This window comes from Lampetra fluviatilis, unplaced genomic scaffold (assembly GCF_964198595.1).
Source record: "Lampetra fluviatilis unplaced genomic scaffold, kcLamFluv1.1 SCAFFOLD_226, whole genome shotgun sequence".
In the NCBI taxonomy this organism is placed as follows: domain Eukaryota; kingdom Metazoa; phylum Chordata; class Hyperoartia; order Petromyzontiformes; family Petromyzontidae; genus Lampetra; species Lampetra fluviatilis.
In genome coordinates, this window is record NW_027621003.1 from 69233 (window position 1) to 87574 (window position 18342).

Here is an 18342-nt window from a genome sequence, read left to right on the forward strand (position 1 = left end):
TTTTTCAACCAAAGTTAATTCCTCCCTTTTGTTTAGCATTAGTATGCTATATATTGCATTAAAAGTAGGATATTTCACCATGAACATTTCATGTTAAAAAGAAGCAAATCAGCATACTAACCTATGCCGTTTTTGGAAAAAATTGTGTTAGGGTTTGGGTGAAGGTTAGGGGTTAAGGTAAGAGGTTAGAGGAAGAGGTTGGGGGTTAGGGCAAGGGGTTTGGGGTTAGGGGGAATGTTAGGGGTTGGGGGTAGGGGTTAGGGTTAGGGTCATTCAGGGTTAGGGGTTAGGGTTAGCATTAGAGTTTAGGGTTAGGGGTTAGGGTTAGAGGTTAGGGCTAGGAGATGAGGTTCAGGGTTTAGGGTTATGGGTTAGGGGTTAGGGTTAGAGGTTAGGGTTAGGGCTATGGCTAGGGGATGAGATTCAGGGTTTAGGGCAGGGGTCGGCAACCTACGGCTCCGGAGCCGCATGCGGCTCTTTGCGGGCTGCTTCTTGACGATATGTACGTATGTACAGTATGTACATAGATGCATTGCGGCTCTTGAAATACTGAATTTTGTACCGAATTGGAAAGAAATGGCTCTTCTTGTTATTTTGGTTGCCGACCCCTGGTTTAGGGTTAGGGGTTAAGTTTAGGGTTAGGGGCTAGGGTTTAGGTTTAGGGGTTAGGGTTATGGCTGAGGGTTAGGGTTGGGGTAGTCAGGATTAGGGCACCTATGCAGTTTTATGCCAAAATCATCCAAATTTTCATAGCTACATTTTACAAAGAAAAAGTGAATTCCTCCCTTTTGTTTAGCATTAGTATGCTATATATTGCATTAAAAGTAGGATATTTCACCATGAACATTTCATGTAAAAAAGAAGCAAATCGGCATACTAACCTATGCCGTTTTTGGCCAATATTGGCCAAATTTTTACAGCTTTATTTTTCAACAAAAGTGCAATCCTCGGAGTTGTTTAGCCTTATATATCCGATATATTACGTAAAAAAGTTGGAAATTTCACCATGACATTTTCAAGTAAAAAAAGAAAATCGGCATACTAACCTATGCCGTTTTTGGCCAATAGTGGCTAAACTTTCACAGCTTTATTTTTGGACAATAGTTCATTCCTCTATTGTATTTAGCCTTATTATGCTATGTATTAGATTAAAAGGGGAAAATTTTAGGACTAAATGTTCACGTCCCAAAAATAACGACAAACTAACCTCTGCTGTTTATGGCCAAAATGAGCCAAATTCCCATAGCTTTATTTTACAACAACAAGTGCATTCCTGTAGTATTCTACATATTACGTACAAAATAAAAAATGTCACGATACATTTTTCAACTCACAGAAAATCGGCACACCTTTTTTAGCAAAAAAGCAAATTGACATACTAATCTATGCCGTTTTTGGACAAAATTGTGTTTGGGTTTGGGTGAAGGTTATGGATTAAGGTAAGAGGTTAGAGGAAGAGGTACGGGGTTAGGGCAGGGGTCGGCAATCAAAATAACAAGAAGAGCCATTTCTTTCCAATTCGGTACAAAATTCAGTATTTCAAGAGCCGCAATGCATCTGAGTACATACTGTACTCACGTACATATCATCAAGTAGCAGCCCGTAAAGAGCCGCATGCGGCTCCGGAGCTGTAGGTTGCCGACCCCTGGGTTAGGGCAAGGGGTTTGGGGTTAGGGGTTAGGGTGAATGTTAGGGGTTGGGGTAGGGGTTAGGGTTTAGGATTAGGGTCATTTAGGGTTAGGGGTTAGAGTTAGAGGTTAGGGCTAGGGGATGAGGTTCAGGGTTTAGGGTTAGGGGTTAGGGGTTAGGGTTAGAGGTTAGGGTTAGAGGATGAGGTTCAGGGTTTAGGGTTAGAAGTTACGGTTAGGGGTTAGGGTTAGGGTAGGATTTGGTGGGGATTAGGGTCAATGTTATGTTTAGTGTTAGGGTTAGGGGTTATGGTTAGGGGTTATGGTTATGGGTTAGGGGTTAGGGTTAGGGGATGTACGGTATATACGGTGTGAAAGAAGTTCAACATACACACGAACATGGACACTCGCTAAATAACCTAACCATCATGGACACTCGCTAAATAACCTAACCAACATGGACACTCGCCAAATAACCTAACCCACATGGACACTCGCCAAATAACCTAACCCACATGGACACTCGCTAAATAACCTAATCATCATGGACACTCGCTAAATAACCTAACCATCATGGACACTCGCTAAATGACCTAACCATCATGGACACTCGCCAAATAACCTAATCAACATGGACACTCGCCAAATAACCTACCAACATGGACACTCGCCAAATAACCTAACCATCATGGACACTCGCTAAATAACCTAACCAACATGGACACTCGCCAAATAACCTAACCAACATGGACACTCGCCAAATAACCTAACCATCATGGACACTCGCCAAATAACCTAACCATCATGGACACTCGCCAAATAACCTAACCAACATGGACACTCGCTAAATAACCTAACCATCATGGACACTCGCCAAATAACCTAACCAACATGGACACTCGCTAAATAACCTAACCAACATGGACACTCGCTAAATTACCTAACCATCATGGACACTCGCTAAATAACCTAACCAACATGGACACTCGCCAAATAACCTAACCATCATGGACACTCGCCAAATAACCTAACCAACATGGACACTCGCCAAATAACCTAACCAACATGGACACTCGCCAAATAACCTAACCAACATGGACACTCGCCAAATAACCTAACCATCATGGACACTCGCCAAATAACCTAACCATCATGGACACTCGCCAAATAACCTAACCAACATGGACACTCGCTAAATAACCTAACCAACATGGACACTCGCTAAATTACCTAACCATCATGGACACTCGCTAAATAACCTAACCAACATGGACACTCGCCAAATAACCTAACCATCATGGACACTCGCCAAATAACCTAACCAACATGGACACTCGCCAAATAACCTAACCAACATGGACACTCGCCAAATAACCTAACCAACATGGACACTCGCTAAATAACCTAACCAACATGGACACTCGCTAAATTACCTAACCATCATGGACACTCTCTAAATAACCTAACCAACATGGGCACTTGCTAAATGACCTAACCATCATGGACACTCTCTAAATAACCTAATCATCATGGACACTCGCTAAATAACCTAACCATCATGGACACTCGCCAAATGACCTAACCAACATGGACACTCGCCAAATAACCTAACCAACATGGACACTCGCTAAATAACCTGACCAACATGGACACTCGCTAAAGAGCCTAACCAACATGGACACTCGCCAAATAACCTAACCATCATGGACACTCGCTAAATAACCTAACCATCATGGACACTCGCTAAATAACCTAACCATCATGGACACTCGCCAAATAACCTAACCATCATGGACACTCGCTAAATAACCTAACCATCATGGACACTCGCTAAATAACCTAACCATCATGGACACTCGCTAAATAACCTAACCAACATGGACACTCGCCAAATAACCTAACCAACATGGACACTCGCTAAATAACCTAACCAACATAGACACTCGCTAAATAACCTAACCAACATGGACACTCGCTAAATAACCTAACCATCATGGACACTCGCTAAATGACCTAACCATCATGGACACTCGCTAAATAACCTAACCAACATGGACACTCGCTAAATAACCTAACCAACATGGACACTCGCTAAATGACCTAACCAACATGGACACTCGCTAAATAACCTAACCAACATAGACACTCGCCAAATAACCTAACCAACATGGACACTCGCTAAATAACCTAACCATCATGGACACTCGCTAAATGACCTAACCATCATGGACACTCGCTAAATAACCTAACCAACATGGACACTCGCTAAATAACCTAACCATCATGGACACTCGCCAAATAACCTAACCAACATGGACACTCGCTAAATAACCTAACCATCATGGACACTCGCTAAATGACCTAACCACCGTCCTCAGGTGAAGAACAGGTCTGTCGGAAAGACAGCGTCTGAATGAGCACCACCATGCTTGGCAGCGTATATTTAAGCTGGGTTGGAGGGGGAAGGGCGCCTTGACAAATGAATTTGCATATCAAGAGGAATTTAGCATATTTATTGGAAATGCAGATATGTGATTAGTCACTACTTGTGGAATGCGTAGGAGGTGGGGGGGGCTTCAAAGTCATATTATGCCCGTGCAGTATGCAGGATTAGCAGCAACAAAGGGAGGGAGTAGGGGTAGCATTAATAAAGGGAAGGAATGTTAATAGTATGGAGTTGCAGCAGCTAAACCACCACGTAAAAAAAACTAAAATATAAACTACATCAGTATCATCAATATACTAAATATACTCTCCAATAAGCTGAGCTACTAACAGTAAGTCATACATTACAATTGTATGTCGCAAAAAATATAATATGCCTCCAGCTAAACGTTTTTCTCTTACATCACACGGGTCTACCCCGTACTATATACTGCCATAAACAAAGCCAACATTACATTATATACTGTATTACTATACACCACCCTATACCTTAGACTATACATTGTAATATTACACTATGTATTATTCTACCTACCCTACTGTATACCACACCGCTGTATATTCACTATACAATTACGATACTATATATTACTTTATACATTGTATAAAACATTACACTTTTATACTATTTATTATTATACAATCTGCTATACACTATACCATTGACCGTCGCGTGAAAGGTACTAAGAGGAAGCAACGAAATATGTCAATGGGAGGACATCCTCCACGGAGCTCAATAACAAAATACAAACGTGGACGTCAACTTTTCTGATGTTATCTTCAAACAGGCCCTCATCCTCCTTCATGACAAACTGCACTCCATTGCTGGAAAATACTACACGTCTATGGGACCACCATCACCCTACAGGGACAACCTGCATGCCCTTGCTCAAGAGATACTACGTGAAATATGATATTATGCTTTACAGCTTCTTACATTTATTTAGGAAAATTAACCAAAGCTGATGGATGCACAAATAGAAGCATACACGGAAGTCTTGGAAGACATTGAGACTACAAATCGAGTCATTTGTATCCTTGATGCACCTGCCAGTACTGGGAAGACCTTTGTTTTAAAATTGCTCCTCGCAAAGGCTCGCCAGAGAGAGAGAATTGCTCTAGCTGTGGCATCATCGGGGATTGCTGTGTAAGTCGATGTGAGTCGAGGTGTGTCAGTCGCTGTGTGTGTGTGTCTATGTGTCAGTCGCTGTGTGTGTGTACGTCGATGTGTATGTGTGTTAGTCCATGTGTGTGTTAGTCCATGTTTGTGTGAGTCGATATGTGTAACTCCATATGTGTGGATATAAAGTCCATGTCTGTGTGAGTCCGTATGTGTGTGTAGGCCAATGTGTGTGTGTCTATGTGTAGAGGAGTAATATGGGGATGTGACGTCATGCTCGCTGTCCAGTACGATGACGTCATGGGAGGTGACGTTATGCTTGCTGGGCGATGGCGATGACGTCATGTCTCCTCTAGGTACTTAAGGGGGACCCCGTGACGAAATTAGGGTCACTTTGGGAGCCCGGGATAGAGAGCGGTTGAAGAGCCAGCCAGGGGTAGAGCTCAGGGAGTCTGGAGACAAGCCGGCCGTAGTGATAGAAGAAGGTGCTGCTCTCCCTGGTCGGTGTTGGCTGAACCCCCGATCCGACTCGAGGGAGAGAGCCCTGGAGCTAGCCGAGCCAGGAACAGAGTGAAGGTTCGTGTGAAGAAACCTAGTGAAGGACCCCTACCCCTGGGGAAGTTATCCGAAACGCTTAATAAATAACTGGCGCAAGCCCTTAACTGAAGACCTGCCTCCGCATCGTCATTTGCACTTCAACATTTGTATGCGAGTCCATGTGTGTGTGTAAATCGATGTGTGTGTGTTCGAGTCGCTGTAGGTGTGTACGTCGATTTGTGCAACTCCATGTGTGTGTATCTAAAGCGAATGTCTGTGTATGTGAGTCGATGTGTTTGTGTGTGGGTCGATGTTTGTGTGTCTAAGTCCATGTGTGTGTCTTTCGGCCGGGCAACGCCAGGTACTTCCCACTAGTACTCTTATATAAGCGCACCTCATCTATCTGTGATGAACGCTGCACTTTCCATCGTTTTCATGCAGGGGGCGCTGCAAACCTACGCGCCCCCTGCATGGACGACGGAGGAGCAGGGACAGACGGTCGATCGCGTTGGAATTGATCTGCAGACGGCAGTCTTCTGGCACGGCCAGCTCTGTGTCGCCTCATCTCAATCCCGCGATCCCAACCAGGAGAAAGTCCGCATCGAACCGAATCCCCGGCAAGGCCATCTACTTAACGACGAGAGAAAATTCACACGAAATGTCGTTTTCAATGAAGTCTTCCAGATGTAAAATGATATCAGCTTTTATTGAAGAAACACAATTTAAAACATAATACAATTCAAAGTTGTTTCATTTTAAAACTTCAAAACGGAGCATCGGGAGTTTGCGTGGATGCGTCGCTCGTGTGTAATTTTCTTCGTGACTTTCCTGGCCCAAGGCCATAAATGGTTGTGAGGGGCACCGCAGGCGGTCAGGCTTGCTTCACCCCATGGTTGTCAACATCCAGACGTTAATCGGCAAGGACCATTTCTTGTCCTAGTTCGCCAACATATAAGACGTCATGCAAAATTCTAATGAGTGTTGTTGTGGAGAATATATCTACTAGATGTGCTCTGCCTTGTAACCAAATACAAATATGTACCAAAAATGCACTCCAAATGTGCTCTTAAAATTACCTCCTTGCTATGAAGCAAATCAGCAGACACGAAATCTTTCATTTATCGATCTCTCCACGAAACAAAGGAATGTTTTACACAAACTATAACTAGCACAGACTTCTGGGAGCGCGTCATTGATTCAGTGCAAGCCACCTGTGGACCCTTATTGGTGCACAGCGTCTCAACAGCAGCTGGGCTTGCTTCAACCGATAGCTTCAAACATCCAGACGTTAATCAGTAAGGCACATTTCTAGTCCTAGTTAGACGAAATGTGTCAACACGTAATACAAAATTATAATTCAAGTTGTTGAGAATGTATCTCCTCTACGTGTAACTTTTAAGTGGTTTGCCTTGTAACAGATGAATGATCCGAGTGTGCTCCCTATTTCAAAGACAATGAGTTGCTCCAGAGGGAGATGCTTCCTGAAACCACAAAAGTACCCTTTGACCTATATCACAAGAACAATGAGTCTCACCTGAGTGATCTGTACAGGTTACTCCAAAAACACAGACTTTGTCCTAACATCACTTAATCAATGTTTGACCCTTGTAGACAAAATGTTACATGTACGCACACAATCGGACAAGTATTCATTCTAAATTATTGACAATCATTTTTACGAAGTTAAATTACTGCACTGAAATATGCTGCATCAGGTTACATCGTATTAACAAGATAAACAAAAAACACTGTCTACTTAAGTGTATGTACAACATACTAATGCACCATTTAAAACGAGTAGGCCATTGCATGCTGGCATCTGGGTCAAAATTGAGCAAATTCTAAACATTACCTACAAACTCCACAACTGAGGTGCCACATCAACCATCGCCCCCTACTGACAGGCTCTTGTCCACATGCAGGCCGGTGCAGGGCCACTACCTTGTGCCACACAGGGGCAGCTGCTACTGGGGATGCTCTTGGAGTGTTTGAGACGAGAAACGATACAGAACTACGAATTGCCGAGGCGATTAAGCAAGCACAATATAAATGCAATTATGATAACATAGTGAATGCTTGGGAGCTTATTGGCTCTCGCTCCTGGTTAGAGATCTACCCAACACACAGGTCCACAAAGACTGGCCGCTCTTACCCTGCAGGTTGAACCTAGGAACTTAGTGTTCAACTTCACATTCTTGTCATTAAAGGCCTGTGACAAAGGTGCATCTATTGGAGTGGCATCGTCTAAGGCAGTGGTTCTTAACCTTGTTGGAGGTACTGAACCCCACCAGTTTCATATGCGCATTCACAGAACCCTTCTTAATTGGAAAAATGAAAATTATTTTTTCAAATTCAAAACATAGGTACATGTTTTACTGGTGCACAATCATGAGTCAGGTGTGTGTCTTAACCTCCGCCGAACCCCTGAGATTGACTCACCGAACCCCTGGGGTTCGATCGAACCCAGGTTAAGAACCACTGGTCTAAGGCTTACGCATCTCCCGGGTCTCCATTTGACTTTGTATTGTCTCCGAGGAAGTCCACCCACACCTCCACTTCCACAAACTGCTGGGAGTTGCCTCGCTCTGCCGCAGTCAGAATTCTCCTCCTGCTTCACGTTGTCTCCATCGATGTGAAAGTCCGATTTTGGAATTGAATCTTCATCTTCACATTCCACCTTCACCTCTTCATATTTCACCTTGATTTCTTTGAAAGTGTCCAAGCTGGGATTTTCTTCCGGTTCTTGTTTGATGAGGGATGGGCTCATTGAGGCACTTTGACTTTCACAAGTTGATTTCAGACTCCACTCCTTGAGGATCTTCTGATGCTTGCGTGATCTCTGGTGTCTTTGAAGATTTGGTGAAAGTGCAAACGCCTTCCCACACAAACTGCACTTGAAGGGTTTTTCTCCCGTGTGTGTTCTCTGGTGTTTTACAAGATGAGCTGAACGTGCAAACGCCTTCCCACACACACTGCATTTGAAGGGTTTCTCTCCCGAGTGTGTTTTCTGGTGTGCTCCAAGAGTAGATGAACATGCAAACGCCTTCCCACACACACTGCATTTGAAGGGTTTCTCTCCCGTGTGTGTTCTCTGGTGTGCTACAAGAGTAGATGACTGTGAAAATGCCTTCCCACACACACTGCACTTGAAGGGTTTCTCTCCCGTGTGTGTTCTCTTGTGTTTTACAAGAGTAGATAAATCTGAAAACGCCTTCCCACACAAACTGCACTTGAAGGGTTTCTCTCCTGTGTGAGTTTTCTGGTGCCGTGTCAAATGTGCAGGACCATCCGTGCTGTATGCACACCGGTCGCATTGATGCCGTATTGCACCGAGCCGCGCCGAGTGCCTTTGCTCCATCAGACCACTTCTGCAGAGGCAGCGACAGCTGCAGACAGAAACAAAGAATATCCACACCATCTACACGTCAGTATCGAGGCACAGAGGAATGCATATACACAGTCACACGTGACTTACACGTCTATACTTATTCATATATTTATGATATAGTAAAAAAAAGTGTCCCAAATTCATCACACGGGCTGTTATGGCACACAATGAGAGGCCAAATGGTCATAAACATGCCTGGAAGCCCTCGTATCTTCAAAATGAACGTTAACCCAAAACTCAGCACACAATTTCAGCTGTTTGGCTTCTAAATAAATGTTTATGAAAGCTAAATTCAGCTGACATAGCAAAGGGTGTTGCAAATAATACTATTTGTGTCATGCACAAATGCATACATTAATGTTCAATCGCAACTTAGAGGTGTGAAGCCAGGCACAGATGTCCTTGATTGCTGGGATGAGCAGTTCCGACTTCAGCTGCTGCACGTGTGTGCTGTGATCACTTCCTGACTCCATTCTTACAAAGAGTTCCAGAGGAAAACTAAAATAAACTACTGTTTTGATATAACCTCTGTGCTCAATAGAGTTAATAGACTTTACTGCAAATACAAACTTGACACTGTCACACACTCAGAGGTGGAGCCAGGATTTTCAGGGAGGGGGGGAAACCCCTCCAGCAATGAAAAATGACAGGAGTTGTTAGTAAGTAAGGAGTTGTTAGTGAGAAAGGAGTTGTTAGTAAGAAAGGACTTGTCCCTTGCTTTTCATTCGACGCGTGTGATCGTCATCGCGCTCGCTGAACGTGTTGATGCCTTCAGGAAAGAAAAATAGACTTTTGTATTTTGGGGGGGGGGGGGGGGGAATGACCATGACGTATGTGGCATCAACCCGCATCACACCTGAGCTAAGCGCTCTGCAATGCTTACCCCCCTACCACATGGCTCTTCGCGCGCCGTACTTCTACAGCTGTTCACAGCGTGCCGGGAGATTTTAGGTGGCACTTCGCTCCTGGCCGATTAAGTCATTGGCTTCTCGGAGTGTCAATACAAATCCGTGTGAAGAACGGGTACAACTGCCATCTTAAATATAAAGCAGAACTTACACCTGTTTGTTTGTGTGAAGCAGCAAAAACTCTCCAACGCTGAGCTCTGGCGAAATGAAATATTCACAGCTTATGCTGTCTGGAATTTCTAAGCGAACGCCACGTCATTCCCTTCCCGAGTGGCAAAAATCGACCTGACGTAGCAGTGGGTTCAGGTTGAATTTCCTTGAGTGAAAACATCCGATTTAGGTAAATTGAAGTGTTTCGGCTTCCTTCTTGCAAGCATCAATTTTTTCAGGGTTTTTCATTGAATTATGAGGGAATATTAAATTAATCCAAGACAAGAATCCAAGTCACGGGCAAAGCCGGGTAGTGAAGCTAGTTACTAATAAACCCCAATGATCCTATCGAAATTACGGATTTCTATCAGATCGTTGGGGGGGCACGTGCCACCCCACCCCCACTGGCTCCACCACTGTCACACACTGGCATGGTTCACATGTGGTGGTGTGTCCAGACCCACGCCTGGCCACCTTCACCTGCTCAGTATTAATGCTTCCTCACTCCACCAAGTAATTCATTGAGGATCAACCAACACAGCCGAGGCTGCGTGTCTCTCTGTGGTGAGATGTTAACTACCTGTCCTGGCATACAGGAAGTCGTGGGTTCGATCCTGACCCTGACGCCTGCTGTATATTTGTAGTTTACGTGTCTCTCTCTCTCCCCGTGGTCGCGTGGATTTCCTTCCCGATCGCCGGGTTTCCCCTCCACATGTAGAGAGTGAACACCGCCACGCGTCTAGAGTGAACACCACCACGTGTCTAGAGTGAACACCACCACGCGTCTAGAGTGAACACCACCACGCGTCTAGAGTGAACACCACCACGCGTCTAGAGTGAACACCACCACGCGTCTAGAGTGAACACCACCACGCGTCTAGAGTGAACACCGCCACGCGTCTAGAGTGAATACCACCACGCGTCTAGAGTGAACACCGCCATGTGTCTAGAGTGAACACCACCACGCCTCTAGAGTGAACACCACCACGCGTCTAGAGTGAACACCGCCACGCGTCTAGAGTGAACACCGCCACGCGTCTAGAGTGAACACCGCCACGTGTCTAGAGTGAACACCACCACGCGTCTAGAGTGAACACCACCACGCGTCTAGAGTGAACACCACCACGCGTCTAGAGTGAACACCACCACGCCTCTAGAGTGAACACCACCACGCGTCTAGAGTGAACACCGCCACGCGTCTAGAGTGAACACCGCCACGCGTCTAGAGTGAACACCGCCACGCGTCTAGAGTGAACACCGCCATGTGTCTAGAGTGAACACCACCACGCGTCTAGAGTGAACACCACCACGCGTCTAGAGTGAACACCACCACGCGTCCAGAGTGAACACCGCCACGCGTCCAGAGTGAACACCGCCACGCGTCCAGAGTGAACACCGCCACGCGTCCAGAGTGAACACCGCCACGCTGTTGACGAGCCTCACCTTGTTGTTGTTGTTGGCAGGTCTCTTGTGAAAACAAGAGCGGTACAGCAGCTCAAGCGGGCGTGGCCTGGTAAAAATAAAAACTGTGTTAATGTTTAAAGTAAAACAAAGTTACAAAGTGGCGAGCCGGGTGAAGACAAATTCAACTTAAGCGAGAGAATTGAAGCGAACGCGACCAGGCGAGGGCAGGAGGCAAGGCCCCGCGTTGTAAAGTTCCAACCTGGACATCGCTTCCATGCTCGCTGCTACTCAATTGACATCCCTACGAGAGAGAGAGCGAGGCTCTACCTCGGTAAACAACAACCACCACAACCACCACCACAACCACCACCACAACCACAACAACCACCACCACTTCTAGATTTGAAGCTTTCGTGACTGCAAGGATTCATATTCTTAGTTTTTTTCGGTAAAGTCACGTAGGTAAAACATTAAAATTAATAAAAGTAAAATAAAATAAAAATCACGACGTATCGGGGAAGGGCCAAGTACAGCACACTTTTTATTCTGTACTTGGCCCTTCCCCCCCTCTCCAACCATTATATAAACGGAGTGGTAGCTCCTGCAATCTCTCATTTACTAGATACAGCTGTCGTGGCTGTGACGGTTCCACCTGAAGACGGAAGCTTGTGTTGCCTCCGAAACGTCGTGATTTTTATTTTTATTAATTTTAATGTTTTACCTACGTGACTTTACCGAAAAACCTAAGAATATAACCACCACCACAACCGCGATGAGAATTTCTCACCTCGGATTTCAGTGCACGGGCCGAGCGGCAACTTCCTGGTCCCTCGTGACGTCAGGCGGCAGCAGGTGACATGACGTCACTTGCGGGGTACGATGACACTCCCCTCCCACAATGAGCGGCTCTCAACTCGCGACAGCTTTCACGAATAAATTATGTTAATGAGCCGCCAGGTATCGGGCGTGGCTTTGTCCAAATAAGGATTGGCACTGGGACAGGTATCGGCAGCGGCTGAGTGGATGTGACGTCACGTTCAAGAGCGCGGTGGTCGGGGGTGAGTGACATGACGTCACTAACGAGGCACCTCCCCCTGGCGTTTGACGCCGATGAGGTCACGCTGAGCGGTGACGTCAGAGGGCGGGGTCAGAGTTCAAGTTTGTTGACAGAAGGGGAGCGGCAGTGTCGTGGTGAGCGCTGCGCTCCGCACCGACCAGCCGAGTTCCATTCCCGCTCGTGGCCAACACCGCCAGTGACGACTTTCTGAGCCGGTCCTGAGCCTCCCCTACGTCGACTCAGCCTCAAACGAGTACCCGGTGCGGTGTCAACATCGCCACTGGGGAGACAAAGGCGGCCGGGCGTGGTCCTGGCCACCCACCCCCTCGTGTGCCGTGACGACCTCCACCGGTGCTGCTACTCGCTATGAGCAGCACTTTGTAGATGTCGTGGCTTGGCTCTCCAGCACACCGCTGGCGACTTTTCACGATGAAATTGTCACGTCCATAAAAAGAAAATCGCCATACTAACCGATGCCGTTTTTGGCAAAATTGGCCCAATTTTCCTGGCTTTATTTTTCAACGAAAAGTGCATTCCTTGGTTGTGTTTATAGCCTGAGTAGCCTATATACTACGTAAAAAAGTGGGGAATTTGATGCATGAAATTTTCGAATATAAAAAAGTTAATCGGCATACTGTGCCGATTTTAGGCTCAGTAAGCCCAACTTTCACAGCCTTATTTGTCGACAAAAGTTAATTTCTCCATTGTATTTAGCCTTAGTATGCTATGTATTAGATTAAAAGTGGAAAATGTCACGATGAAATGTTCACATCCCAAACAGGAAATCGGAATACTAACCTCTGCCGTTTTTGGCTAAAATTGAACGAATTTTTACAGATGTATTTTTAAACAAAGTGCATTCCTCGGTTGTGTTTAGACTGAGTAGCCTATAACAATTAAAGTGAGAAATTTCACCATAAAATTTGCTACATTTTCATAGCTAGATTTTCCAAGAAAAGGTGAATTCCTCCATTTTGTTAAGCATTAGTATTCTATATATTACGAAAAAATGGGAAATTTCACAATGAAATTTTCAGATCCCAAAAGAAATCAGCACACAAACTGCATTTCATTGCTGGAAAATACTTCACGTCTATGGGACTACCAACACCCTACAGGGACAACCTGCATGCCCTTGCTCAATGCTATAATGCTTGACAGATTCTTACATTTATTTAGGAAAATTAACCAAAGCTGATGGATGCACAAATAGAAGCCTACACGGAAATCTTGGAAGACATTGAAACTACAAATCGAGTCATTTGTATCATTGATGCACCTGCCAGTACTGGGAAGACCTTTGTTTTGAAACTGCTCCTCGCAAAGGCTCGCCAGAGAGAATTGCTCGAGCTGTGGCATCATCGGGGATTGCTGTGTGAGTCCATGTGTGTGTCTCTTAGTCGATGTGTATAAAGCCATGTGTGCTAAGGTCCATGTGTGTGTGAGTCTACGTGTGTGTTCGAGTCGCTGTATGTGTGTACGTCGATTTGCGTGTTTAACTCCATGTGTGTGTATCTGAAGCGAATGTCTGTATGTGTGTGTCTAAGTCCATGTGTGTGTCTTTTTCGCCCGGGCAACGCCGGATATTTCCCACTAGTACTCTTATATAAGCGCACTTCATCTCTCTGTGATGAACGCTGCACTTTCCATCACTTTCATGCAGGGGGGCGCTGTAAACCTACGCGCCCCCTGCATGAACGAAGGAGGAGCAGGGACAGACGTTCGATCTCGTTGGAATCGATCTGCAGACGGCGGTCTTCTGGCACGGCCAGCTCTGTCTCGCCTCATCTCCACCCCGCGAACCCAACCAGGTGAAAGTCCGCATCGAACCGAACCCCAGTAAGGCCATCTACTTAACTAGAGAAAATTCACACGAAATGTCGTTTTCAATTAAGTCTTCCAGATGTAAAATGATATAAGCGTTAATGAAGAAATACAATTATCTAATTCTAAACATAATACAATTCAAAGTTGTTTCATTTTAAAACTTCAAAACGGAGCATCGGGAGCTTGCGTGGATGCGTCGTTCGTGTGCAATTTTGTTCATTACTTTCCTGGCCCAAGGCCGTAAATGGTTGTTAGGGGGCTGCAGGCGGTCAGGCTTGCTTCAACCGATGGTTGTGAACATCCAGACGTTAATCGGCAAGGACCATTTCTTGTCCTAGTTCGCCAACATATGAGACTTCATGCAAATTTCGAATGAGTGTTGTTGTGGAGAATGTATCTACTAGATGTGCTCCTACTTGTAACCGAATACAAACCTGTACCAAAATGCATTTCACATGTGCTCTTAAAATTACCTCCATGTTATGAAGCAGATCAGCAGACACGTCAGCTTTCATTTATCGAAACAAAGGAATGTTTTACACAAACTATAACTAGCACAGCATTCTGGGAGTGCGTCATTGATTCAGTGCAAGCCACATGTGGAACCTTATTGGTGTACAGCTAATGTGGGCAGTTATGATGATTAGGCTTAGCTTTGTTGTCTAGGGTCGTATTACACTGGTCAACACACTTTTTCTGGCATAATGTATTCCAACGTTTTTAATGTAATTTTAGGGTGCTGATTCCAAATCTGGCATCAGTTTTTGTCTATCACATCAGGGTTTTGTCTATCACATCATTGCATTTTCAAAAAAAACTGCAGAAGAAAAATATTAAATAAATGTGGATATCTACATAAAATGATATTATAAACACACTATCCTAAAAATACAGCACCTCTTCTGAATCATTCAGATGTTCATTGGCAAACTTCAGACAGGCATGTATATGTGCTTTCTTGAGCAGGGGGACCTTGCGGGCGCTGCAGGATTACAGTCCTTCACGGCGTAGTGTGTTACCAACTGTTTTCTTGGTGACTATGGTCCCAGCTGCCTTGAGATCATTGACAAGATCCTCCTGTGTAGTTCTGGGCTGATTTCTCACCGTTCTCATGATCATTGCAACTCCACGAGGTGAGATCTTGCATGGGGCCCCAGGCCGACGGAGATTGACAGTTCTTTTGTGTTTCTTCCATTTGCGAATAATCGCACCAACTGTTGTCACCTTATCGCCAAGCTGCTTGGTGTATGTAGTCTACAATCTTGTCCCTGACATCCTTGGAGAGCTCTTTGGTCTTGGCCATGGTGGAGAGTTTGGAATCTGATTGATTGCTTCTGTGAACAGGTGTCTTTTATACAGGTAACAAGCCGAGATTAGGAGCACCCCCTTTAAGAATGTGCTCCTAATCTCAGCTCGTTACCTGTGAAGTATTGGAAAATGACGGCAGGAAACTCCTTGACGGGAACACACTTCTTTTATTAAATCTTGACTTGTAACGATACAACGCGTGGCCTCTCTTCTTCACAATGCGGTCACCATACAACGGTACAACTCGTGACCTCTTCTCTCCGCCGTACGCTTCTCTTGACTCTCTTAGATTCTGTGCTGCTGGCTCTCTGTGCCTCGTGTAGACTCCGCGCCTCTGCTACACTCTCCACTCGCCTCGTGTAGACTTTGCATCTCTCTCTGGCTACACCGTATGCATACTCGGCTCGTGTAGACCTTTCTCTCTCTCTGGCTACACCGTATGCATACTCGGCTCGTGTAGACCTTTCTCTCTCTCTGGCTACACACTATACATTACTCAGCTCGTGTAGACCGTTCTCTCTCTCTGGCTACACACTATACATTACTCAGCTCGTGTAGACCGTTCTCCCTCTCTGGCTACACACTATACATTACTCAGCTCGTGTAGACCGTTCTCTCTCTCTGGCTACACACTTATACCTTACTCTCCTCTACTCTCCATTACTCTCCTCTCCTCTCCATTACTCTCCTCTCCGGGCTCTATCTCTGCACCTTCGTCTTCATTCTTAGATGGTTCCACTTCTGCCCCCCTACTCCTCTGTGCATCACCTTATATATCTCTTCTTCCCGGGAGACGGAGCGGATGCGGACCTCAACGTCGGCACCGCTCCTCAGTTACCCAATCACCACGCGCTATCTCTACGATCCGTTTCCGCCCAGCGCGTGTTTCCACTCCCCGACCAATCACACCGCGCTGCCACCCGATCACTCCCTCTCAGCGCGTCACCGGCACACAGCCAATCAGCAGCACTACCCCCACCCGCGCACTGACGCCTGCTCCTCCCCGTCAGCGCGCGTCACCACACACACACCCGTACATACGCGCTGGCACACGACGTATACACCCAGCGCGTATCACCACTACATCACCCCCTCCCACATAGCTCGCAGCCGGCCCGGCTGCTAACAACAACCAACCGCAACGATAAGACGACAACCAACAAAAAAAAACCCGTAACCCCCCCAGTGTGCCCCGTAACATAACAACAACAACAACAAGAATAACTATGTACAGATTGACAATGAACACGAAAAGTCAACAATAACACGATACAAGCAAATTCCAAAAAACGAACGCGCCCCACGTCCCTGCGACTACACGCAGTGACGAGGCGCTCCAACTGCCCCGACTCCTCACGAGGCAGGTCATGCAAAGTAGCACGACCTGGCGCGAGTCCGTCTGGCTGGTCCGTCGTATGGGGCGGGACACTGACGACCGTCCGGCGGTTCCGGCTGCTCCAGACGGCGCGGAACGGGCCTGAAAGGGCCGGCCCCGCCGCGGAGATCCGGCCGCCGGTGATCGGCAGCTGTCAGTTCCGAGACACCTGGGAGCAGATCAGGCGAAAATACGTGTGGATCAGGCAGAGACATATCCCCCTCTGGGTCGCCGGTCACGTCACACGCCCGGCCATCACGACACAAGGGGAGGCCATATGGAGGCGAGAACGGTTTCAGTCGGGAGGGGTGAACGTACCAACGGCGCTTTCCCCACTTTATCTGAACGCACTGGGGCCGTGCAACGCGCACGACCTCCACGGGTCCCCTCCACGGTCTCAACAATTTAGGCGACGTAGCCAAGGGTGCCTGAGGGCAATGCAGCCAGGCCCTGTCACCTGGTTTCCATTCGTGCATGGACACCTTCCGTGCCCGCAACCGTTCATTAGCAATTTGGCGAGCCCGCGAATTAAGCCGTGCGGCCTCCCTCGCCTCTGTCAGCTTGTGAATATTAAACTTAATATGTTCTGCCAAATTAGAATTAGTTCGTGGAGCGGACAGGCCAAGTTGCGTTTCCATTGGCGGGTCAGCTTCCCGACCGTACATCAAATAGAATGGGGAAAACCCCGTAGCTGCATGGGGGGCCATTCTATACGCGGCAAGGACTCCCGGGACCTGCAGGTCCCAATCTACATGTGCCTCGCACACCTGCTGGCACAGCATGGAAGTCAAAGTTTTGTGGAGTCTCTCCACCATCCCGTCTGTCTGCGGGTGGTACGGGGAGGTACGCACCTTCTTGGTACCCAACAGATCGCACACCTCTTGCAACAATTTACTCGAAAATTTTTTACCTTGGTCGGTCAGCAGGCGTTCGGGAGCCCCCTTGTCCAGGACATAGCCCTGGACGAAGGCATCCGTCACAGCCGCTGCCGACTGGTTAGCGAGAGGCCACGCCATAGGCCATCGGGTAAAGTATTCGACCCCCACTAACAAATATTTATTCCCTCTCGGCGTGACTGGGAAGGGCCCCAAAATATCGAGTGCAACGAGCTCGTTGGTACGCGAGACCTGAATAGATTGCAGCGGTGGATTAGCTGCCACGGGCGGTGGTTTACGCCTGGCGCACTCAACGCACC

At 46.6% G+C, this 18342-nt stretch overlaps 1 protein-coding gene across 1 annotated transcript; it reads right to left on the minus strand.

Annotated features, from left to right (window-relative positions):
- Nucleotides 1–6420: 6420 nt before the first annotated feature.
- LOC144954652 (uncharacterized) lies at nt 6421–12403 on the minus strand. Its single transcript, XM_078885097.1, has 3 exons — nt 12368–12403; nt 11620–11686; nt 6421–9116 (listed from the first exon to the last, which is right to left on the minus strand). The coding sequence occupies exon 3, from the start codon at nt 9086–9088 to the stop codon at nt 8117–8119; it is 972 nt and encodes a 323-aa protein (XP_078741223.1). The 5' UTR covers nt 9089–9116; nt 11620–11686; nt 12368–12403; the 3' UTR covers nt 6421–8116.
- Between the last annotated feature and the right edge of the window lie 5939 nt (nt 12404–18342).

Excerpts from the sequence above, each read along its gene's own strand:
- LOC144954652 (XM_078885097.1), bottom strand. The coding sequence starts at position 9,088 with ATGGAGCAAAGGCACTCGGCGCGGCTCGGTGCAATACGGCATCAATGC.